Below are 26,434 nucleotides of genomic sequence, written 5' to 3' on the forward strand. Positions count from 1 at the left end.
TTATTTATTCTTTTACTTCAACGTCAATTTCTTTACTTCAACGTCAGCACTTTTATATATGTGCCCTTGGCTTATATATTATATTTTAACCACTCACCACAGTCCTCTCCTTTGGACTCGTCTCTCCTCTTTTTTTCACTAATATACACTGATTCACTATTAAAGCACCTTACAAAATACGTTTATCGCCTTTTTTAATTATATCTTTGTCTTTTTATTAATTCTATATACACATTTTATTACACATATTTGTTCTTAATAAAGTTAATTTTAAATATCCTTGTAATATAAATTGGATCCACCAGATGGCAGCACGATCTAACATGATGATAACAATAGCCTTTAATATGCATCCCATAATAAGCCTGCACGTCCCATCTGTTTCCAATACTGAGCAACTATTGGCAGATGTGCATTGAGGCAACCTATAGGCCGTTGGGATGACTATGGCTATATTAGGACAGTGAGGTCGACTGACGGGCACCGCTCCCCGTAGACGTCCTATGACGAAACGTACGTCGGGCGGAAACCCACGTCACTTCCGGTCCGCAGCTCGCCGATGCTTGGAACGCTGTAGTTTTTTCCCCGGCGCAGACTGCCAGTATCTGAGAAGATCTGCTGCATCAATTTCAAGCGTGAGTCGATACTATTGCCTTGTATACTTGCTCTCTACTTGTCACACTAAGGATCTTTTATTTTTTCCCTTTACACCCAGATGGGATCTTTCTGGTCCTGTGGGACCACCAACAGGCAGGTTTGAGAATTACTTAGTTCCTGTTATCTGGCTTATACACTTCTGTGTGTCCCAGGGTAAGTGTGACCCCCAGTGTCCAGACCGACACATTACATGAGCATTTAACAAAAGGATATACAATTGGCATTTTTATAGTATTTATTCACAACTACCTCATTTAGCATTTTATAGTGGCAATTGTAACCACTAACTTTGTATACATACCCAGTTTTTTTACTTCACTTCAAACACCATATATTTAATAACTATTTTCTATTTTTTATTCATTTATTTATTGGATTTATTATCTACTCATTTACAAGATTAAGTATAATTGTCACATTTTGCACTATTTTGTAATACCCAATAGTGATGACGTAGAGGAGGCGGCGACTGTCGGAGGACGTAAGAGAAATAATATTTGTGTCACTCTCAAAACCTTTAGCCACCACTATACATAAACTCTCACTGTTAGTAGATTTAAGAAGCAACGGCACCCTAACATATTTCTTCAGGTGCGTGGAAGTTTAGATTCAGGCTATGTACTGTTTTTTTTTTTTTTTTTTATTGTTCCTTGAAACCCTGTGGTGGGGTGAGATAACATAACAGTTTAAAAGCTTAGTTGGCCATCAAGCTTCTGTTTTCACCTGCAGTTTGTGAGCCTTTGATGTGTTCTCACAGAGAATCCAACTTGCGTACAGGGCTAATGAATGTGTTAATGAAAACTCCATAGCAATACAGACTCCAGTCCATTGGCATAACTTTCCACATTATAAACTGCCATGGCAAGAGCTCATTGTGATTTGTGGGTATTTGATTTAGATTCAAAAACATTAAAGGATGCTTCTGTATGACCCAATGGAAGATGGATACCTTTCCTATTTCTTGCAAAGTAAAGAGTAGCTCCATTGCAAATTGACATTTCCAAAGTGTTCATAAAGTCAAAACGTTTTTTTTTTTCTTTAAGTTTTAGACATTAGAGAATAGTTAAAATTGCATATTGTCTATATCCCACAGAGGAGATTTTCCTTCAGTTCCTGTCAATTAAACAGGAACAGATGCCCCATTCAAGGATATTCTTCACCTCTTGCTAAAATGAAGTTGTTTTTTTCCCCATTTCCCATCACATTCATTTTCTTTTGCACTGCTCCGCTGAAAAAAACAGCGTAAAATCACATATGTGGTTTTGATTCCTTTACCATGTGTTTTCTGGTTGCCAGACTCCCAGCATGCACCTGTGAAACATGGACATGTGACTCAAAAAGTACACCAAAAACGCAACTGCGGTGCACCACAAATTCAGTATATTTAAAAATGCACCGCACCCGCAGCTCATTGGTGTGAAGAGTTCCTTAGGAGTTCAAGGGATATATTTCATGCATTTTTCTTCTGCTTTTTAAACACCAAAAGCGCATTAAAAACTAGTCAGTGTGAAAGGGCTCTTAGTGACATAGAGGTAATCTCACCAGCAGAGACACAGGCAGCAGTACAAACTTGTCAAAGTGTCCAACCTTTTCCTATTCCAGAACTAAAAAAAAAAAAAAGTTGCCTTTGCATACACTTTAAGTATATTTTAGGATTTTTATTTCTATACTCACATAGTCTTTTGGCAGTCTGGGGTTCCAAAGGGACAGGGCTGCTGAGACCTTATCACATATTTCTCTGTTCTGCACAAATCCACATATGATACCATTTGGCTTTTCACCACCGAACACCATTTTCTAGATAGGGAAAAAAGAATACACTATTAAAACATTTATGCAATATTTTTCAATGAACATGTCACCTTTTAGTTAAAACAAACATTAAAGGGCTCATTACAGTGTACCTCCAGCCTAATTTTTTTAAGTTTGAAATAGAATGGGCAAGGTTTGAAGGGGAACCTTGTTTTTACTGCCTCCTGCTGGGGCTCCATATGGGAGATTGCCCTTTATGCCCCATACACACGTGCAGATTATCTGCAGACTTTTGTCTGCAGATTTACCTTTTCTATGTAGTGCAAGGGCCTGCCGGATTGCATACAAATTGAAAGTGTTTAGGTTTGACCTCATATTATATGGTTTTGGTAAGTCTGCAGACAAAAGTCTGCAGATAATCTGCACGTGTGTATGGGGCATTACTAAAGGCCCGTACACACGTACCGATCGTCGGCATACAAACGTCGGTGGACGAAGGATCTGCCGATTGTACGCGTGTTAGTATGGTGCCTCCGACAGATGTCTGCGCACAATCCGCGGACAAAAGTCTTTCTTGCAAACATGAAAATTTTTGTATGCCGACACCAGAACGGACGATTGTTCGCCTGTCAGTACAGAATTCGGCCGACAGACCGCAGATTTGCAAGACTGGGCATGCTCAGAAAATTAAAAACACAGGGAAAGTTAACCATTACATGACATCACTTCTGCAGTCAGCTGAAGTCTGCAGACAAAATTCTTGTGCTGTCCTTGTGCTGTCTTTGCACTTTTCAACAGACACCGACATCCCGGGGAGAAAAGAGGAACATTTGTATGCCGACCATCGGTACGTGTGTACGGGGCTTTACTCCCTTTACTTACTATCACAATGAAAACGAGTTCACCCGACCTGTTCCAATAGCAACACAGACATAAATACATTTTTCTTTTTTTTTAGTATAGTAACGGAGGGTTAGAATTCCTGTCAGCATTGCTCAACACTGTTAAAAACTAGAGAAAATATTTTGGGTGGTGCTGGGCTTTAAGGCAGAACTAAACTCTCTCAGCATTACCTATTTTTTTAATTATTTTCTTTTTTTTTAACCACTTTACCACTAGAGGATTTTGCTGTCTTACGTCCAGGCCACTTTCTGCGATTCGGCACTGTGCGACTTTAACTGACAATTGCGCGGTCGTGCAACGCCGTACCCAAACAAAATTTATGTCCTTTTTTTTCCCACAAACAGAGCTTTCTTTTGGTGGTATTTGATCACCTGTGCGATTTTTACTTTTTGCGCTATAAACAAAAAAAGAGCAACAATTTTGAAAAAATAACAATATTTTTAACATTTTTTTTATATGAAATTCCCCCCCCCCCAAAAAAAATTTAAAAATCAAATTTATTTAAAATTTTTGGCCAATTTGTTTTCTGCTACCTATGATTGGTAAAAAAAATCACAATAAGCGTATTTTAATTGGTTTGCGCAAAAGTTATTGCGTTTACTAACAAAGGGAAAGATTTCTGTCATTTTTGGTGTTTTTTTTTTAACGCGTAATGGCGGCGATCTGCAATTCTTTTGCGGGACTGCGACATTGCGGCGGACAGATCAGACCCTTGACTGACATTTCTGACACTTTTGGGGGTACCAGTGACATTACTGCAGTAATCAGTGCTATATATTTGCACTGTTACTGTAAAAATTTCACTGGCAGGGAAGGGGTTAATTTTTTTGGAGAGGGAGGGGTTAATGTATGCCTGGTGCTTACTGACGTGTGTGGGGGGAGGTGACTGAGTGACACAGGGACAGATCGAGGGTTCAACTATGCTGAACCCTGCAATCTGACCCTGTCTGTCACTTAGGAGATCCGCCCGCTTGTGTTTACACAAGCAGGCAGATCTCCACACTCGATTCCCCGACGATCGGGGAAGAGCAGCGGCGATTGACGCTGCTCCTCCCCTGGCCCGATTCCCGCTGTGACTGAATACAGCGGGAGCGAGCCTCCGGCGGCGCGCCCGCGCCGCCGAGAAAGGGGAGTGTCTGGCGACGTAGGTCTACGTCGCCAGACGATAACTAACCACTTTGCCGCAGTAGGCTCAACGTGAGCAGACGGCAAGTGGTTTAATAAGAGAATGCACTTTTTTACATTTCTTCAGTTGTTTCCTGGTTTCTGGCCTAGGCCAAAATCATGTCATACATCCCAAGAGTCGTCCTGGGCATTTTTTTTCTTTCACCTAGAGCAGGGGTTCCCAAACTGCGGCCCGAGGGACAGATGGGCCACATTTACTAGCCTGCATCTAGCCCTTGGGGCACTACTTCTACCAATGATATGATGCACTATTCCTCCCACTGACACCAACAATGGGGCACTATTTAGGGTTGCCACCTGTTTGGGATTCCCCCAGAAAGTCTGGGTTTTGAATCATGAGTCCGGGTTTTAGTCAACCTGAAACCCGGACACAATATTCAGACAGGAATGTGGCTCAGAACAGGGCCTTACAGGAGGGTAAGGGGGCACTATGCACGCCACATTACTATTCTCTTTGCAGCACTCAAAGATGTTCCAGGTCTGTTACAATCCTATACTGTATGACACATGTGTCCAACACAAGGCCCGTGGGCTGAATCCGGCCCTCCACTCCATTTCATGTGGCCCTCACACCTCTCCTGGAGCTGTAGTAGAGCTCCAGCCCTCCATTGGGCCTCCTGCAGACCCTGCACTTTCTGCTTCCCTTCCCGGCTCTGCCACCAACTTCTTCCAAGCAGAAACACAAGGTAAGGGGGTGCACTTTGATGTAAGAGAGGGTGGGGGTGGACTCTAAACATCTAAATTTAAGGGGTTTGGGATACTCTGGACATCTAGTATTAGAGATGCAGCCGGCCCTTTGAGGGCAATTATAATGCTGATGCGGGCCTCGATGAAGTTGAGTTTGACACCCCTGCTGTATGCTAAAAAAAACAAGCTTGAAGAAAAAGTGGCAACCCTAGCACTATTAGTACCACTAATGCCATGAAGGGGCACCATTCCACCTCCTACTGACCACAAATTCCACTGATGCTGCCCGGGACATTTAATACCCTCACTAGCCACAATCCGGCCTCATTAAAGTCTGAGGAACATTAAACTGGCCCTTTAATTGAAAAGTTTGGAGAGCCCTTATATAGAAGAGAGGAGGAGCCTAGCACACCCTCCTGCCTGCATGCCTGAGCTAAGGGCGCATGGATTCCAAATAAATGCTACAATAGTCATCTGCCTTTTCTCAAGAGGATCACAGCTAAGAAATGCTGGAGGGGTTTCTCAACAAAATAGATCATGAAAGCGTGTGTGGATGGGTGAATTTGTTTTGAATATTAAAAAATAATTTAATAGCATTTTTAGTTTGTGGTGCTCAGATACAGTTACATTCTGCTTTAATACATATGTAAAGGTAAAACTTTTTTCAGTTTTGGATAGAGTGGGGACATTTTTTGTTGCTGTAAGCTTTTTTTGTTGTGATCTGTGGTTTCACTTCCTGTTTGCATCTCCAAGACAGGAAGCAAAGGGAAATCTCCCCAGCAGGGCACTGGCAGTAAAAAAAAAAAAAAATGAACCTTGTAGATGTTTTAACTCCACCCTACTCTATCCAAAATATAAAAATAAGTTTTGGGGATGATGGCGTATACATAAACTTTAAGAAAAGCAGTTCAAATTCATCATGGAAAATAGGCCTAGTGATCCACCGGCTGCTTGAAATGTAAACAATAAAAATATAACAAAAAAATATTTAAATGCAAAATAAATGTTCACTATAGTAAAACATTTCAGATAAACATTAAATGTGCACATGATAAGGAAATACAATATAAACAAAATCCCTATACATTTCCATTAAAGTAGTTTACATAACGAGTGTTTCCTGTGGTAGACATTACATATGAAAAGGATAGAGATGAACAAAGCTTGGGAAAAATTAAAATAAACATCGTTTACTTTTTTTTTAAGACGTGTCTCATCTGACAGCCCCAGATTTAGGCCAAAGAAAATATTTCAGTGGTTTCATAGGAAGGTCGGTCGTTACTTATACGATGTGTTTAAATCACTGTGTTTTACCCACCATCCAGCCACCAGCAGGAACAATGTTAGGAAATGGGGGTTGTTTTAAAGGTCATTGTATGCTTACAATTACATTCATTTTCTTCACAGTTCCCAGCAGATTATCACGCTCCTTGGGTTCAATGATACAAGGGTCTATATTAAAACTGAGGTGTGTGCAGATTCCCACGAAAAAAAAAAAAAAAAATTGTTTAGTCCCTGCAAATGTGTGGAGCTGATATGTCTAAATGCGAATGTGCATTCTTCATTTGTGCAAAACAAGTGGGACCCTCCCTACAATTTATGATCTTTTTTTAACCACTTTACCACCGGAGGATTTTGCTGTCTTACGTCCAGGCCACTTTTTGCGATTCGGCACTGTGCGACTTTAACTGACAATTGCGCGGTCGTGCAACGCCGTACCCAAACGAAATTTACGTCCTTTTTTTACCACAAAAAGAGCTTTCTTTTGGTGGTATTTGATCACCTGTGCGATTTTTACTTTTTGCGCTATAAACAAAAAAAGAGCGACAATTTTGAAAAAATAACAATATTTTTCACATTTTTTTATATGAAATTCCCCCCAAAAAAATGTAAAAATCTAATTTTTTTATCATTTTAGGCCAATTTGTTTTCTGCTACATATTTTTGGTAAAAAAAAAATCGCAATAAGCGTATTTTGATTGGTTTGCGCAAAAGTTATTGCATTTACTAACTAAGAGAAAGATTTCTGTCGTCTTTGGTGTTTTTTTTTCTAACGAGTAATGGCGGCGATCTGCGATTTTGTTTGCGGGACTGCGACATTGCGGGCGGACAGATCGGACCCTTGACTGACATTTTTGACACTTTTGGGGGTACCAGTGACATTACTACAGTAATCAGTGCTATAAATATGCACTGTTACTGTAAAAATAACACTGGCAGGGAAGGGGTTAATTTTTATTGGTGATCAAGGGGTCAATGTATGCCTGGTGCTTACTAACGTGTGTGGGGGGAGGCGACTGAATGACACAGGGACAGATCACAGGTTCAGCTATGCTGAACCCTGCAATCTGACCCTGCCTGTCACTTAGGAGATCCGCCCGCTTTGTTTACACAAGCGGGCGGATCTCCACACTCGATTCCCCAACGATTGGGAAGAGCGGCGGTGATCACCACCGCTCCTCCCCTGGCCCGACTCCCGCTGTGACTGTGACACAGCGGGAGCGAGCCTCCGGTGGCGTGCGAGCCTCCGGTGGCGCGCGCGCCGCCGAGAGAGGGGAATGTCTGGCGACATAGGTCTACGTCGCCAGACGTTATCGAGCCACTTTGCCGCAATAGAGCTCCAGTGAGCAGCGTTTACACCTGCTGACCCCTATATACACCTATCTACCCACCCTATACACACACTGACCCATAAATACACCTACCTACCCACCCTATGCACCCATTGACCCCCAAACACACCTACCCACCCACCCTATACACTGGCAGTGTACCACGCAGGTACCACAGTGCCACTCTCAGCAAATACCACTTCATTTACCACTCAGCAAATACCACTCAGGTACCACTCAGCAAATACCACTCAGGTACCAGTGTACCACACAGCCAGCCAGTACCACTCAGCAAATACCACTCAGGCACCACCAGTGCCACTCAGCAAATACCACTCGGGTACCGTACCAGTGTATCACGCAGGTACAACTCAGCAAATACCACTCAGGTACCACTAAGTAAATACCACGCTTACAAGGGGCATACAAGTTATTTGACATATTTGATTATTTTTTTTTTAAAGTAACGCAATAGTTACTTTCCCTGGTAATTAGTTACTTTTTACTGATGTAACTCAGTTACTAACTTAGTTACTTTTTGGGAGAAGTAACTGGTAACTATAACTAATTACTTTTTTTAGGTTACATGACCAACACTGGCTATAATAAACATAAATACCTTTTTTCCCCCTCTTTTATTAAGTGATCCCAGACCCTCTGTTCTCAGCTGTATAAGAGCTAGGGGAGGAGAAGCAGCAGTACAATGAGCTTACCAGTGAAAGGCCGTGCAGGGGGGGATGGGGGTGTCGGTACACGCCTGATCATTGGAGGACAATTAGTTCCTAGCACAGCTAGAGATCTGACCATGGTGTGTTCTGCTTAGTGTGGTCAGTTTTTAATAGGAAAGCAAGACAGACTGGCAAGAACACCTGGAATTTCACACAAAGGAAGCAAAATAAAGAGAACATGATATGTTTTCATTCAGGTACATAGCACAGCAGGCACATATCAGGAATATGAACTGTTGGGGTAACAAACACTTTAGGCCAGGTTCACATATATGCGAATTAGATGTGGTTTTAACCACATCGAATTGAACGTGACTGGTTCTCAATGGAGCCGGTTCACACATGTAGGGTACAAAAGGGTCCTGTGCATTTTTGGGTCCGGATCAGGTGCAAATTTAGGGAACAATGCGGACCTGATTTGCTCCTGAACCGATGAACAGAAACGCACCGGACCCTGGGCCGCAAATCGTGGCCGGCCACGCATATATAAACCCGGCCTTAAAGTTGGTTGAACTTTTTGGGTTCTAGAGACGCTATCAGAGGCACTTACAACTCAGGTACATATAACACCTTATGTCACCTATTATGCAATAGCTAACTCATTCTCTCAATATTTTTATAGTAATACTGGTATACTATTTGAAATGGCACATGGTCTAAAAATATTTTTCTCTTTTTTGCAGCCTACACAATAGAATGAACCTTTCCTTTGACCATGCAGTGCAAAGTAAAAGGTTCACTCAGCTCTACCCCCTACTAAAGGTGGGCACATACTCACCTTTTGTTAATCAATGCTCTGTTCAGCTGCAGGAGAAAGAATTTTCTGTTCAGGCTCCAAACCAACATCTCTGAGCTTGCACATGGCTATGGACTCTTTCTGCAGCCCAAATCACAAAGCGCCAGTGCAAATACATGGGGAGAGACAGGAGAAGGGAGCCACATTTTCACTCATACCTGCAGATGCAGGCATTTTACTTCTCTCCTGGAAACTAAAATAAGCAGCGTGGGAGCAAAGAATTATTCATTTTAAGGTATAACTGAAGGCCACATTTTTTTAAAGTTTGGATCGAGTGGAGAGGAATTAGAACACCTGTCAGGATTTTATTGCTGTCTCTGGCCCCATTAGGGAAATTCAACCTCTCTATTTATCTTGTTTAGTGCTATCAATAAAAGTGAAAAAACAATCCCAAATTTTGGGATAGAATGTTAATAGAGGGAAATCTTCCAATAGAGACACTAGTTATGGTGACCCTGGTGCCAACCAGGGATTCCCCTACTTTAGAGCTATTTCCTCTCACTTCCTGCCTTTGCTTTGAGATGGGAATTGAACAGAATTTTCCCCAATGTGACATAGATGGCAGGAAAAAAAGCCTGATGGGGTTATAACCCTCTATTACTCTATCCAAATTCAAAGATGTTTTGGCTTTAGTTCCACTTTAAGTGCTTCACACTTAGTCATTGTCTATTTACAAAAAAATTCAATTGTAACTAAAGGCAAACATTTTATTTTAATTTTGGACAGAGTGGAGTGGAATTAGAGCACCTGCCAGGATTTTGTTGCTGTTATGGAGATTCGCCCTCTCTATGTGTCCTGTGTACTGTTATCATCAAAAGTGAAAGTAAAAGAAAATCCCAAATTTTGGGTTGACACCTGAACATTAATAGAGGGGAACACCCAGGGATTCTCTCACTTTGGAGGGATTTTCTCTCACTTTCTGTTTTGGGTATGGGACAGGACAGGAAATTAAAGGAAATCTCCCAAGTGGGACAGAGATGGCAAAAAAAAAAAAAACCCTCACAGGGGTAATACCCACCCTTACGCTATCCAATGTGAAAAAAAATGCTATGAGGAAGGCGTAAAGCCGAAACGTGTCAGGATTTGTCATGTTGTCACCGCTATCCATGTTGGCATAAAGAATTTTACTTGGAAGAAGCCTTTTCGTGTGCCGGCTTTATTCATATAACAAAGTGATAAAAAGGTTTTGCCATTAAACTTTAAGTTCTTACATTTACTGTAACACTCCTAATGAGTATATTTAATTTCTCTTTTTGAAGTGTTGGCTCTTTGCAATAGACAAGTGACACCACAAAAAGTCAAGCTGGATATGGCAAACATGGTGGGATGGATGGAGCCAGGCTCTCACGAGGGTTGATACCAGAAACCAGTTTTGGTTGGAGCTGTCTGCTGATGGACAACAAACAAACTTTCAATTGTTGACCAATGTAACAGGTTATTCCATAACACTCCTAGGAAGTATATTTCATTTCTCTTTTTGAAGTGTTGGCTCTTTGCAATAAACAAGTGACACGACTGACTTACAAAAAGTCAAGCTGGATATGGCAAACATGGTGGGATGGATGGAGCCAGGCTCTCACGAGGGTTGATACCAGAAACCAGTTTTGGTTGGAGCTGTCTGCTGATGGACAACAAACAAACTTTCAATTGTTGACCAATGTAACAGGTTATTCCTGTTTGATGTCCCTACGGACTGCAGTATTTCTCAGGACACCCAAGCACTTTAAAAGGAAGTCATTAGGCAAGCTCAAGTGGCAGCAAGCATTAGCTGGTCATTTAGCATTCAAAGCGTGCGTAGGTGCTCTGGCTGCCTTGGCTTGTTACTGTGCAGTCTTGAATTTATTATTCAAGTAGCAGGCGTTTCTATGGTGTAAATATACGTACATGAGCAATACTAAAACAAGCCTGCCAGCTAGAGTGTCTGCTCTCTTTTTAGAAGAACTATAATATATATAACCAGCATCAACTGAAGTGTTAGATCAACAAATTACATAAATTGTTATGTTATTATAAAATATATGTAAAATTATTCTTTGTTTGCTGTAAACTTTATTGTAGCAATATTCTGATTTTATCCCATTGGACGATATAAGCCTGCAGCTGACTCACTTTTTGGCAAAAAAAACAATAAGAGCATTTTTACTTGGTATTAAACTTGGAAATGGACATCTGGAATGATTCATTTCCAGACGACAGAAGTGGGGAGAGGAGATTAAGGGATGGAGGTTGGCATTTAGACAGCTGAACCTTGTATGCTCTATGTGTAGTATAAACTGCATAGCAACTGGTTATGAATGAATGGCTGAATGTGTTATAGAAAGCCGATATAAGAAAGTTTTGTGATGGAAACACAAGCAGACCACCAGAAATTCAGGACATATTTTTTGCAGAGAAATAAACATTATATGCCTGTTAACTTGTTGTGTACTACCTTTATCTTTGGTAATTAGGGGTGTACATGCTCATTTACAAATATGTTTTATTTTATCATACATCAATTTTTTATAAATTTCTTTCCTTTTTTGTTCATCAAGGGACATAGGATTCATAGACAAATAGGTTATAAACTTCCACCTACAGGAGGATTTCCGGTTTACCCACCCAGCATGCCTTCGTTTTTTTTCTAGTGTCCTGGGAGACGTCTGTTATTTACTGAGGAAAGGTTAATAATTTTTACTATCAAAAGAATAGCTAAACTTTTCTAAGTAGATAAAAGACGCCAGGACTTCTCTGCATGCTTTTTGAGCTGGTCTCCTATGCAGCTATCCTAATCGGCATACCCTTAGCAGTAGCTTTGGAGGCCATACCCTGACCCCACTGGGCTTGCCGATTGCAGGGATAACTTGGAATGTGATCTTCGGGCACTGGGCTTCACATTGCGGCACTCTCCACAGCTGAATGTACATTGCCATTGCTGCTATTAGCAAGAGACATGCCGTTCTACATCGGTTAGTTCTTGCTGCCACCTAGTGACCTAGTCACCTCTGGCCAATCGAACTTCTCCTGTTCTAAGCAACCTGTTCTTGAGTACCCAATGTTTTTACCTGGTGTTTACAGCTAAGTTGGTTCTGTCGAGCAATGCAACATATTGGATCTCAGGCATAGGAGGAGCAGTCCCTCTGTATCAGGTCTCTCCAGCTCATGATCAAGCAAGCGTTCTTGGTTACTTGCAGTACCCATTCCCATGGTCCTGACACCGCGAGTCTGGTCTGTTCTCCTCTGAGTCCTAAAAATTCCTTTAACTCTTCTTTAGCTGCATCTTACATAGTTACATAGCCTTATAAAAAAACAAAAGCCCATCTAGTTCAACTAATTAAAAGAGGATAACAAAAACAAAAACCTAAAAATGTAAAAAAATCTGATGTGGCTCCTCCTCATTGTTTTCCTGGGAGTTCTTCAAAGTTACATAGAAGTTTATTGCCTGAATTAAAACTTTGCTTACTCTGGCTCTACAGTTGTAGAGGCCTCTGAGCATTTTGCTGCATGGGCCCTGCCTAATGAATCTCTCATGTCCTTGATTTTGTCCCTGAAGAGTCGCAGGCAGAAATCTTACTGTAACAAAAAAAAGTAAACATTAATTCTATCCTGGGGAGGAGGTTTGGACCATTGGCAGAAAGACTACCCCAGCAGGCAGCACATGGACTGTGAGAATGGTTTCTATAGCTAAAAGGGTTTCTTGGTGGAGGACCCCAGATTGTGACTTCCTGGTCCCCAGGTTTAACACCAAACTAGACCGGTTTATCCCTTGTGCAGAGATTCTCTAATGAAGTAGTGAATGCACTGGTGGCTGTGTGGGATCAGAACCAACTGATCCAAGCCTTTCCTTATCTGAAACCTCTTCAGTAAAAACCTTCTGCCCCCCACCCAGCCCCCCTCATACTTACCTGAGCCCAAATATCGATCCAGTGCTGTGCACGAGAGCAAAGACTCGTCTGGCTCTCTCCCATTGACTCCTGCTGCTGTCAATCACAACCAGTGATGGAAGAGTCGGGGTCAGGGCTGAGCCACACTTTGCCTGTCTATGGGAGCTCGGGATCGAGCATGCATGAGTGCCCCCATGGCAATCGGCTTGTAATGTTGGGCACACGGGGGAGTTAAGCTGCCAGGAGCATCAGTGGGGGACCCAAGAAGAGAAGTATCAAAGTTGCTCTGTGCAAAAACATTGCACAGAGCAAGTAAATATAACATGTTTGCTATTTTTAACAATCCCAATTGCCCTTTTACCTGAATGGCTACAAAAAAATGTATAACATCTGTCAGCAGGACATTCTCTGGTCTCCAACCCAAAGGTTACTTTCCATGGCTTTGCTTATAAAAAAGATTCTACCCTTTCACAGAGAATTGGTGTTCCACTGTCTTGGCATTGTGATCACGTACCAGGAGCTTGTGAAAGCCTGGATCTTTACTTTAATGTGTTACACAGCTTAGGGTTAGGACATCGTGGATGTGTAAAATAGTTTATATTTTGTTAGGGTTCATATCTGCTTTAAGTGCATATTTTTTTACTATGGTAGATACCCCAAAGAGTAAGTTCATCTTCACCAAAAAAACTGCCTATGCAGCTGTAGATAAAAACAAACTTTGGCCGAAGTTGAATAGTGTCCTTGCTATAGGTGTAGGCCATTTATGTAGCTCACGAAAACTCAGAGGACATTGCTAAGTGGCGTTTAATGGTCGCTTTTCACCTTCACAATCACAGGAGTGAGCTCTCAAATGCTGAGTTCAGAGTTACTGCATCAGGGAACTGAAAGAGCTCGGTCTTGTAAAGGTGAACAGTAACATCTAGGTGTCTCTTAGCAATGTCTTTAGTAACATCCCAGGAGTTTTCATGTCGGGCTTCCTGAGGTACCTAAATGGTCAACACATATAGCAAAGGCATTATTCAACTTTGATCAAAGCTGCACGGTTTGTTTTTATATTCAGACTCTCCTTTTCTGCATCTTAACCACTTAAGCCCCGGAAGATATTACCCCCTTCCTGACCAGGCCCTATTTTGCGACAATTGCGCGGTCCTGCGACGCTGCACCTAAACAAATTTGACGTCCTTTTTTTCCCACAAACAGAGCTTTCTTTTGGTGGTATTTGATCACCTGTGCGATTTTTTGATCATGTGATATAAACAAAAAAATAGCGTAAATTTTGAAAAAATAACAATATTTTTCAAATTTTTTTATATGAAATTCCCCTACAAAAAATGTAAAAATCAAAATTTTTTTACATTTTTGGCCAATTTGTTTTCTGCTACATATAAATGGAGATCTGAGTCACACCCTGTCTATAGAAATACCTCTGCGCTTAGAAGGAGTCAGCTGATAGCTGTAATACAAATTGCCAATAGATGCAGCTACTTAACAAAATAACGGAGATATTTGATACAAAGCATAAATCATAAATAATAGTAGTGCAAGATCCAACATCTAATTGGATAATAAAGTGACCAGTGAGCAATATAAATATAGACATAAATCACTTAAAATCACTTGAAATAGTTCAGAACGTCCCAAAAGTCCTTAAAGGTGAATAACAGAAAGTCCCCTAAGCAGCCAGTGATATTGTGCAATCTATCAGGGTCATCTCCTTATCCACCACCAAGTGCCAGGGGTAAAATCAGAAGAAGTGGTAACTCACCAGACCTCAATGCTCATTTGTTCTCACAAGTGAGCAAAAACGCATGGATAAAAAATGGACCAGCAGGAAAACATGAACGATATGTATAGTCCAATCTGCTTCTGGTTCGTTAGCCCCTCTTACCGATAAAATCCTCATAAGCCGTACCACATGTAGAAATAAAAATACCTCCAATAGTGTAATATGTCTCAACACCTTTATTAAATATGGACACTAAGTTGCACTTACATTTTGTAGTAAAAAGCTAGGCACATCATCATAGTAGGGCGATAAGGAAACAGCCGATGTTCGCTGTATACTGGCTCTACACCAGCCCAGCTAGTTCCGGGATGCTCCTCCGCCACGTAACGTCTGGTCACGCCCGACGCGTTTCGTCATATCCGACTTCAACTGGTGGCGTGACCAGGATGACGCTCACGGCCCATTAATACCCCGCTTGACACATAGCCAGCCTATCAGCGTTCCTGCAAGCTGACCGGAAGGACAGCATCAATTTGTATAGCGGAAGTAAACATCAGCCAAGCCAGATCCCAATACCTCCCCGCTCTGCGTAGCCCCTAATCCTGATTCATGGACACCGGAAGTGTCACATCAGAGTCAGAAAAATCTATTGAGGAAAAAAGGTAGCTTATTGCTAATCTGGCTGCTGGAATATATAAAGTATGGGCTGTATTGATGTGATCCGACCGGATAACTTGCCAAACGCCAGTCACATATTCATATACCAACATTAATAAAATGTCAATAAAAAATTACACAGGTATGGTTTCACAAATAGGAATTCCTTCATACCTTTAACCACATACTTCCAATTAAAATTACCCTATAACATTTGCAATCAATCAGACATGAGCCTAAAATTCATTACAAACATAATTTTTTAAAAACATCATGTTAAAAAGACTTTATTAAAAATACTAAAATATTTAAAATATTATATATATATATATATATATATATATATATATATATATATATATATATATATATATATATATATGTGTGTGTATATATAAAAAAGATAAGTATTATCCTCATAAATATTCTAAATCGCATCACCGTTAAAACCACCACTCATTAATACATTAATAAAATTAATTTATTAAGAATTACTAATGAAGCAATTAATGTCAAGCTCTATGTTAACTCCCATCGGAGCGAGGGACTGGGTCAGGAAAATCCACTTCGTCTCACACTTGGATAATTCCCTGACCCAATTCGCCCCCCTCCACGACGGGGTAACACGCTCCACACCCCAAAAGTGTAAACTCCTAGGGTCACGCTGGTGATATTGACGAAAGTGGTGGGCTGACACATTGTGCTCACGCTTCCCTTTCAATATATTTGTAATGTGTTCACCCACTCTAATTTTAAGGGTTCGCTTCGTGCGTCCTATATAGATCAAGTTGCATGGACACATAAGTGCATAAACTACGTGGGTGGTATCGCACGTAATAAGATGCTTAATCTTGAAGGATTTGTTAATAGCCGGAACAGAAAAAGACTGCCTCCTCCTAAAATTGGTTGGTGCAAACGCACAAGCTCTGCACCTTCCACATGTAAATGATCCTTTTAAGTCAGGAAAGAAGGAGATTTTAGGGGGATATAACACTTTCTTCACTATTTGATCTCCAAAGTTAGGAGCTCTCCTGTATATGAAGGAGGGTTTATCTGGCAGTACAGGGCCCAAGGTCCTGTCCATCCTCAAAATAGGCCAATGTTGCCTGAAAATCCCCTCAACTTTTTTATAGTCATTCGAAAAATCAGATAAGAAACTCCACTGTTCGGGATCATTATCACCCACAGGGGGTTTAATACGTGGGCCTAAAGGTCTTGGGGCGTCAAAGATTTTTTGAATGTCTCTATCCAAACCCGCCTCCTCATACCCTTTGGCCAAAAATCTCTCCTTCAAAATGTCTGCCTGTTCAATATAGTCTTCAGTGGACGTGCAATTGCGTCTCACACGCATAAATTGGCCTCTAGGTATATTCTTAAGCCAATTCGGATGGTGGCCACTTTTGATTGCAAGATAGCTGTTGCGATCCGTTGTTTTAAAGAATACCTCGGTAGCCAACAAATTCCGATCTCTTTCAAATGTCACATCCAAGAATCTCACTTTGACTATATTGAAACTCCAACTTAATATTATTCTGATTGGAGTTTAGATGTTGCATGAAGGATAATAGACGATGTTCAGAACTTTCCCATATGAAGATAATATCGTCTATGAAGCGCCGATAAAATTTCAATTCCAGCCTCTCCATATTAAAAACAAATTTGTCCTCCCATTCCGACATGAATATATTCGCCAGGCTGGAGGCAAATTTGGCGCCCATCGCAACACCAGTCTTTTGGCTAAAGAAACTACTTTGATACCAAAAGTAGTTGTGGCTTAGGCAAAAATCAAGAACTCTCCCTAAGAAGACTTTCTGTTCCCATGGCAAATCATCCCTCTTGCTCATGGCCCAATTTAACGCCAAAAGGGCATCCTCATGCTGGATGATGGTGTAAAGGGACGACACGTCGGCGGTCACCAGAAAGGCCGACGAGTCGTCCCCCAACATCACATCACCCAGCGAGATCAGAAGGTCAGCAGTATACTTCAAAAATGCCCTGGTGCGTGTCACACTTAATTGTAAGAATTGGTCTAAATATTGACCGAGCCGAGCATTCACCGACCCTATTCCATTCACTATAGGGCGTGGGGGCGGGTTAGTCGGATCCATGTGGATCTTCGGGAGTGTATACAGGATAGGAATTCTACAGGAACTTGGAATTAAATAATTCCTTTCCTTTTTAGTGAGAACTCCATCTTTAAATCCTAAATCAACCAATATTTTTAAATTCTCCACAAAAATTGCAGTTGGATCACCCGATAATTTGGTATACGTAAGCTCATCACTTAACATATCATGAATCTGATCATGATAAAATGATTTATTCATGATAACCACCCCGCCTCCCTTATCCGCAGGCCGAATGATAATATCTTTCCATGATTCCAGGGAGTCCAAACCCTCTTGTATGTGTCTGTATTTTTTATTGACTTCATAACCTGGTTGGAGTGCCTGGAGATCCCGTATTACCAGACTCTTAAACACCTCAACACACTGGTTATTGCTAACCGGTGGGTTGAAAACAGATTTATTTCACAAACCACTATTTATCATACCTGCGTTGCCTCTATTACTTATTGATGAAAAAGGGTTGTTTATGAAATATTTTTTCAAATTCAATTTCCGGATGTATTTGTGTGTGTCAATATACACATTGAATTTGTTCATAGGCTTCTTAGGTGCGCATTTGAGACCTTGGTCCAGGATGTGCAATTCACTTTCAGTGAGATTTACATCACTGATGTTGAAAATTCCTTCATTTACCAATCTCTCCTTCGTTTTTTTGCGCTGTATCCTTCTCCCGGCCCGTACTCCTCTTCGGGGAGCATGTTCTATCTGTACTGTTGCCTCTCCGGTTGAGGATTCTTGTTGTAAGGGCGATGACAACCCCTCCCCTGCCTCTGCCTCTCCCTAAAAAAGGCTGCCTTAAAGAGTTTTGGGGGGTTTTTGGTCCAGGGCCCTCAGTCTCACCATTGGACCTATTGGCTAAAACCTGATATTGGTTCTGAGTAGGTATTCCTAACAACTTCGGGTTCCCTCGAGCAGTACCTCTCTTTGTTTTGTTACCCCTATTAGACCCTTTAATGGGTGGACCCGTCCATTCTGTGACAGATTTCACCATCACATGTGATACCCCTACTTTTGGGCGGACCACAGGGGTCAGCGGTTGAGTTACTGGCTGTGAGCCTCCAGTGCCTCCACTGCTCGTGGCCTCCATAGGCGCCTCTATTTCCAGGGCCTCTGTAGGAGGCATGGGTGGTAAATTGGCTAGCCAGCAAAATACCTGTCCGTTTTTAAAGTCCTGTAAATCCCTAGTGTATTTTTTAACTTTTTTAAGGTGAGTCTCTTTATCCACCTTGTCTAGTTTATTTTTAATATTAAATTCTCTGATCTCAGGAGAATCACCTTTTGTTTCAATCTTGGTCTGAAGGTCATGGATTTTTTTATTCAAAATATCCATTTTACGTTTTTTCCTTTTCAGTACCAAAGACTGGAGGTCTAAACCTACTTGGTGGAAAAATTTATACCACTCGGAAGTAGAAAGGTCATCAGTCAGTCCATCCTGTGGTGCCACATCCCACCGGAGACCCCTGCTGATGATCCCCTCAGAAATATATGCTTCCAAGGTGGCAATGTCCCACCAGGCCCTTACTTGTTTTTCTAAAGTGAGGGCTAAGGTTTTTAGTGTGATGTTAACCACTTACCGCATATCGACGTATATATACGTCGGCAGACTTGGGAGACTAGGGAGCCGCTCGATCGTTACCCGGGTGAGCGGGAGGACGTCCCTCCCCCTCCCGCCGCCTTCCGTGACTTTGCTCGGGGCTCCCGTCCCACCGGGAGCCCCGAGCACCCAGCCGGCACGTCCGCCGGCTGGATGGAGTCCCGATCAATGCCGGAAACGGCTTCGATCGGGTCTCCGATGAGGTAACACGGAGGCGGCATCCATGACGTCACTTTCGGGTTACTGTGCTGCAAAAAGCGGCAAATTTAAAAAACGGCTGTATGCAAAAACGCAGTTTTCGGTGTTTTGCATACATGGAAGTGTAGTGGAGGGGTCTAGGGTCTTTTAGACCCTCGATCCCTCTATAAAGAGTATCTGTCACTACATATTGGTGTCACAAGGGATGTTTACATTGCTTGTGACAGCAATAAAAGTGATCAGATATATATTTTTTAAAAAACCTGTAATAAAGTTAAAAAAAATAAAATAAATAGGAAAAAGAAAAAAAATTTAGCCGCCCCCGTTTTTTGCTCTCGCAAAAAAAAAACGTATACGGAAGTCGAGCAGCGAATGAAATCGCTGTTCAACCCACACATGTGAGGTATCGCCATGATAGCCAGAGCGTGTGCAATACTTAAGAAAAAGAGCTACACTCTAACTCTAAACTGGTGACCGTTAAATAAATTTAAAGCGTCGCCGATTGAGATCTCTATTGACCGTAGTTTGTCGCCATCCCACGGGGGGCGCAATTTTAAACTGTAACATGTTGGGTATCTATTTACTCGGCGTGACATCATCTTTCACAATATATATAAAAAATGGGCTATCTTTACTGTTTAGTATTTTTTAAATGCAGTGAAATGCGATTTTTCAAATTTTTTCCAAAAAAATTGCGTTTTAAAGACCGCTGCGCTAATACCGCGAGACAAAAAATATTGCAAATACCGACATTTTATTCTCCAGAGTCTTTGCTAAAAAAATATATATAAAGTTTGGGGGTTCTAAGTAGTTTTCTAGGAAAAAATACTGGTTTTAACTTGTGAACAAAAAGTGTCCGAAATAGGGCTGGGGCTTAAGTGGTTAATATCCTCATCCACTAAGGGAACATTACTTGGTACAAAAATATTTTTAATATCAAGTTGTCTGGTGCTCAGAAACATAATAGCCTCCATAGCAGCAGAGTGAAAATAGATAAATATAAATGGAGATCTGAGTCACACCCTGACTATAGAAATACCTCTGCGCTTAGAAGGAGTCAGCTGATAGCTGTAATACAAATTGTCAATAGATGCAGCTACTTAACCAAATAACGGAAATATTTGATACAAAGCATAAATCATAAATAATAGTAGCGCAAGATCCAACATCTAATTGGATAATAAAGTGACCAGTGAGCAATATAAATATAGACATAAATCACTTAAAATCACTTAAAATAGTTCAGAACGTTCCAAAAGTCCTTAAAGGTGAATAACAGAAAGATAGATTGCACAATTTCATCGGCTGCTTATGGGACTTTCTGTTATTCACCTTTAAGGACTTTTGGGACGTTCTGAACTAGCTGCATCTATTGGCAATGTGTATTACAGCTATCAGCTGACTCCTTCTAAGCGCAGAGGTATTTCTATAGTCAGGGTGTGACTCAGATCTCCATTTATATTTATCTATTTTGACTCTGCTGCTATGGAGGCTATTAAGTTTCTGAGCACCAGACAACTTGATATTAAAAATATTGTTACACCAAGTAATGTTCCCTTAGTGGATGAGGATATTAACATCACACTAAAAACCTTAGCCCTCACTTTAGAAAAACAAGTAAGGGCCTGGTGGGACATTGCCACCTTGGAAGCATATATTTCTGAGGGGATCATCAGCAGGGGTCTCCGGTGGGATGTGGCACCACAGGATGGACTGACTGATGACCTTTCTACTTCCGAGTGGTATAAATTTTTCCACCAAGCAGGTTTAGACCTCCAGTCTTTGGTACTGCAAAGGAAAAAACGTAAAATGGATATTTTGAATAAAAAAATTCCATGACCTTCAGACCAAAATTGAAACAAAAGGTGATTCTCCTGAGATCAGAGAATTTAATATTAACACTAAAAATAAACTAGACAAGGTGGATAAAGAGACTCACCTTAAAAAAGTTAAAAAATACCCTTCTGGTCGCGAGTTCACCAGATTACAACTCAGGTATCCACATATTCCCTTGATTTTAACCCCGCACAATTTTTGCTTCACCACTCAAACACCCCAATTCCTGCTTATCTTAAAACATTGCCTATACATCTTATAAATGCTGCAAAACTATGCATACCTTTACACTGGGGATCTACACAAGCTCCCTCAGTAATGGAATGGTTCACTAGGATAAACAAAATCGCAGAAATGGAGGAACTTATAAACATAGCAAAAGATACACCAAAAAAATTCTCCAAAACCTGGGCATGCTGGTTCCACTACAAGACGACGCCCCAATATCAAGCCTTTATGAATAATAATGATGACCGGACACTCCATTAAATAGGAAAACAGAGGTTTATATCTTTTTAGACCCTAAAGGAATACACGGAGGGTTTCTCCCCCCTAAACAAGGGTTGCGAGGAGATCCCTTAAACATGGTTTATACAATCTCTGCCTTTCTTTTATGCACTGATTCAATTTTGCAAAGACGCCAATTTGATGTATGTTGGTACCCCCATTTCTCTTTTACCCCATAAGAATTAGAGAGTTACAGACCATCCCCTTTACCTACGTCTCTTTTCTTAATCAACTCCCCCTCCCGATACACTAGGATCTTTGTTAATAACTTGCATAGGTGATGAGAGTTTATTCTTACATCTGAAGATCAATCCTATGCTATTGTATTGCTGATTGATAACTTTCATAAAGATTATTCATTGTACATCTCGTTCTTGTTTGTGCTATTCATATCTGTAAAATGTACTGGTTCTTTTATTTCTCTATTCAATAAAAACGTTTATGGAAAAAAAAAAAATACACTAGGGATTTACAGGACTTTAAAAACGGACAGGTATTTTGCTGGCAAGCCAATTTACCATCCATGCCTCCTACAGAGGCCCCGGAAATAGAGGCGCCTATGGAGGCCACGAGCAGTGGAGGCACTGGAGGCTCACAGCCAGTAACTCAACCGCTGACCCCTGTGGTCCGCCCAAAAGTAGGGGTATCACATGTGATGGTGAAATCTGTCACAGAATGGATGGGTCCACTCATTAAAGGGTCTAATAGGGGTAACAAAACAAAGAGAGGTACTGCTCGAGGGAACCCATAGTTGATAGGAATACCTACTCAGAACAAATATCAGGTTTTAGCCAATTGGTCAAATGGTGAGACTGAGGGCCCTGGACCAAAAACCCCCCAAAACTCTTTAAGGCAGCCTTTTTTAGGGAGAGGCAGGGGGAGGGGTCATCATCGCTCTTACAACAAGAATCCTCAACCGGACAGGCAACAGTACAGAGAGAACATGCTCCCTGAAGAGGAGTACGGGCCGGGAGAAGGATACAGCGCAAAAAAACGAAGGAGAGATTGATAAATGAAGGAATTTTCAACATCAGTGATGTAAATTTCACTAAAAGTGAATTGCACATCCTGGACCAAGGTGTCAAATGCGCACCTAAGAGGCCTATGAACAAATTCAATGTGTATATTGACACACACAAATACATCCGGAAATTTAATTTGAAAAAATATTTCATAAACAACCCTATTTCATCAATAAGTAATAGAGGCAACGCAGGTATGATAAATAGTGGTTTGTGAAATAAATCTGTTTTCAACCCACCGGTTAGCAATAACCAGTGTGTTGAGGTGTTTAAGAGACTGGTAATACGGGATCTCCAGGCACTCCAACCAGGTTATGAAGTCAATAAAAAATACAGACACATACAAGAGTTTTTGGACTCCCTGGAATCACGGAAAGATATTATCATTCGGCCTGCGGATAAGGGAGGCAGGGTGGTTATCATGAATAAATCATTTTATCATGATCAGATTCATGACATGTTAAGTGATGACCTTACATATACCAAATTATCGGGTGATCCAACTGCGATTTTTGTGGAGAATTTAAAAATATTGGTTGATTCAGGATTTAAAGATGGAGTTCTCACTAAAAAGGAAAGGAATTATTTAATTCCAAGTTCCTGTAGAATTCCTATCCTGTATACACTCCTGAAGATCCACAAGGATCCGACTAACCCGCCCCCACGCCCTATAGTGAATGGAATAGGGTCGGTGAATGCTCGGCTCGGTCAATATTTAGACCAATTCTTACAATTAAGTGTGACACGCACCAGGGCATTTTTGAAGGATACAGCTGACCTGATCTCGCTGGGTGATGTGATGTTGGGGGACGACTCGTCTGCCTTTTTGGTGACCGCCGACGTGTCGTCCCTTTACACCATCATCCAGCATGAGGATGCCCTTTTGGCGTTAAATTGGGCCATGAGCAAGAGGGATGATTTGCCACGGGAACAGAAAGTCTTCTTAGGGGGAGTTCTTGATTTTTGCATAAGCCACAACTTCTTTTGGTATCAAAGTAGTTTCCTTAGCCAAAAGACTGGTGTGGCGATGGGCGCCAAATTTGCCCCCAGCCTGGCCAATATATTCATGTCTGAATGGGATGACACATTTCTTTTTAATATGGAGAGGTCGGAATTGAAATTTTATCGGCGCTTCATAGACGATATTATCTTCATATGGGAAGGTTCTGAACATTGTCTATTATCCTTCATGCAACATCTAAACTCCAATCAGAATAATATTAAGTTGGAGTTTCAATATAGTCAAAGTGAGATTCACTTCTTGGATGTGACAATTAAAAGAGATCGGAATTTGTTGGCTACCAAGGTATTCTTTAAAACAACGGATCGCAACAGGTATCTTGCAATCCAAAGTGGCCACCATCCGAATTGGCTTAAAAATATACCTAGAGGCCAATTTATGCATGTGAGACGCAATTGCATGTCCACTGAAGACTATATTGAACAGGCAGACATTTTGAAGGAGAGATTTTTGGCCAAAGGGTATGAGGAGGCGGGTTTGGATAGAGACATTCAAAAAATCTTTGACGCCCCAAGACCTTTAGGCCCACGTATTAAACCCCCTGTGGATGATAATGATCCCAAACAGTGGAGTTTCTTATCTGATTTTTCGAATGACTATAAAAAAGTTGAGGGGATTTTCAGGCAACATTGGCCTATTTTGAGGATGGACAGGACCTTGGGCCCTGTCCTGCCAGATAAACCCTCCTTCATATACAGAAGAGCTCCTAACTTTGGAGATCAAATAGTGAAGAAAGTGTTAGATCCCCCTAACATCTCCTTCTTTCCCGACTTAAAAGGATCATTTACATGTGGAAGGTGCAGAGCTTGTGCGTTTGCACCAACCAATTTTAGGAGGAGGCAGTCTTTTTCTGTTCCGGCTATTAACAAATCCTTCAATATTAAACATCTTATTACGTGCGATACCACCCACTTAGTTTATGCACTTATGTGTCCATGCAACTTGATCTATATAGGACGCACGAAGCGAACCCTTAAAATTTGAGTGGGTGAACACATTACAAATATATTTTAAGGGAAGCATGAGCACAATGTGTCAGCCCACTTTCGTCAATATCACCAGCGTGACCCTAGGAGTTTACACTTTTGGGGTGTGGAGCGTGTTACCCCATCGTGGAGGGGGGCGAATTGGGTCAGGGAATTATCCAAGTGTGAGACGAAGTGGATTTTCCTGACCCAGTCCCTCGCTCCGATGGGACTTAACATAGAGCTTGACATTAATTGCTTCATTAGTAATTCTTAATAAATTAATTTTATTAATTTATTAATGAGTGGTGGTTTTACCGGTGATGCGATTTAGAACATTTATGAGGATAATACTTATCTTTTTTATATATACATATATATATATATATATATAATATTTTAAATATTTTAGTATTTTAAATAAAGTCTTTTTAACATGATGTTTTTAAAAAATGAAGTTTGTAATGAATTTTAGGCTCATGTCAGATTGATTGCAAATGTTTTAGGGTAATATTAATTGGAAGTATGTGGTTAAAGGTATGAAGGAATTCCTATTTGTGAAACCATACCTGTGTAATTTTTTATTGACATTTTATTAATGTTGGTATATGAATATGTGACTGGCGTTTGGCAAGTTATCCGGTCGGATCACATCAATACAGCCCATACTTTATATATTCCAGCAGCCAGATTAGCAATAAGCTACCTTTTTCCCTCAATAGATTTTTCTGACTCTGATGTGTCACTTCCGTTGTCCATGAATCAGGTTTAGGGGCCACGCAGAGCGGGGAGGTATTGGGATCTGGCTTGGCTGATGTTTACTTCCGCTATACAAATTGATGCTGTCCTTCCGGTCAGCTTGCAGGAACGCTGATAGGCTGGCTATGTGTCAAGCGGGGTATTAATGGGCCGTGAGCGTCGTCCTGGTCACGCCCCCAGTTGAAGTCGGATATGACGAAACGCGTCGGGACGTGACCAGACGACGCATCCGGCAATACGTTACGTGGCGGAGGAGCATCTCGGAACTAGCTGGGCTGGCGTAGAGCCAGTATACAGCAAACATCGGCTGTTTCCTTATCGCCCTACTATGATGATGTGCCTTGCTTTTTACTACAAAATGTAAGTGCAACTTGGTGTACATATTTAATAAAGGTGTTGAGACATATTACACTATTGGAGGTATTTTTATTTCTACATGTGGTACGGCTTATGAGGATTTTATTGGAAAGAGGGGATAACGAACCAGAAGCAGATTGGACTATACATATTGTTCATGTTTTCCTGCTGGTCCATTTTTTATCCATGCGTTTTTGCTCACTTGTGAGAACAAATGAGCATTGAGGTCTGGTGAGTTACCACTTCTTCTGATTTTACCCCTGGCACTTGGTGGTGGATAAGGAGGTGACCCTGATAGATTGCACGATTTCATCGGCTGCTTATGGGACTTTCTGTTATTCACCTTTAAGGACTTTTGGGACGTTCTGAACTATTTTAAGTGATTTTAAGTGATTTATGTCTATATTTATATTGCTCACTGGTCACTTTATTATCCAATTAGATGTTGGATCTTGCGCTACTATTATTTATGATTTCTGC

The 26,434-nt window shown here is 41.1% G+C and overlaps 1 protein-coding gene across 1 annotated transcript in view; it reads right to left on the bottom strand.

Moving 5' to 3' along the window:
* Positions 1-26,434, bottom strand: part of MMRN2 (multimerin 2) — an 87,089-nt gene that overhangs the window by 35,347 nt on the left and 25,308 nt on the right. Inside the window, exon 2 of the mRNA XM_082269348.1 lies at positions 2,332-2,454. Coding sequence (XP_082125474.1) covers positions 2,332-2,454 — 123 coding nt within the window. The remainder of the gene's footprint in view (positions 1-2,331; positions 2,455-26,434) is intronic.

This window comes from Pelophylax lessonae (assembly GCF_965119305.1).
Source record: "Pelophylax lessonae genome assembly, chromosome: 9".
NCBI lineage: Eukaryota > Metazoa > Chordata > Amphibia > Anura > Ranidae > Pelophylax > Pelophylax lessonae.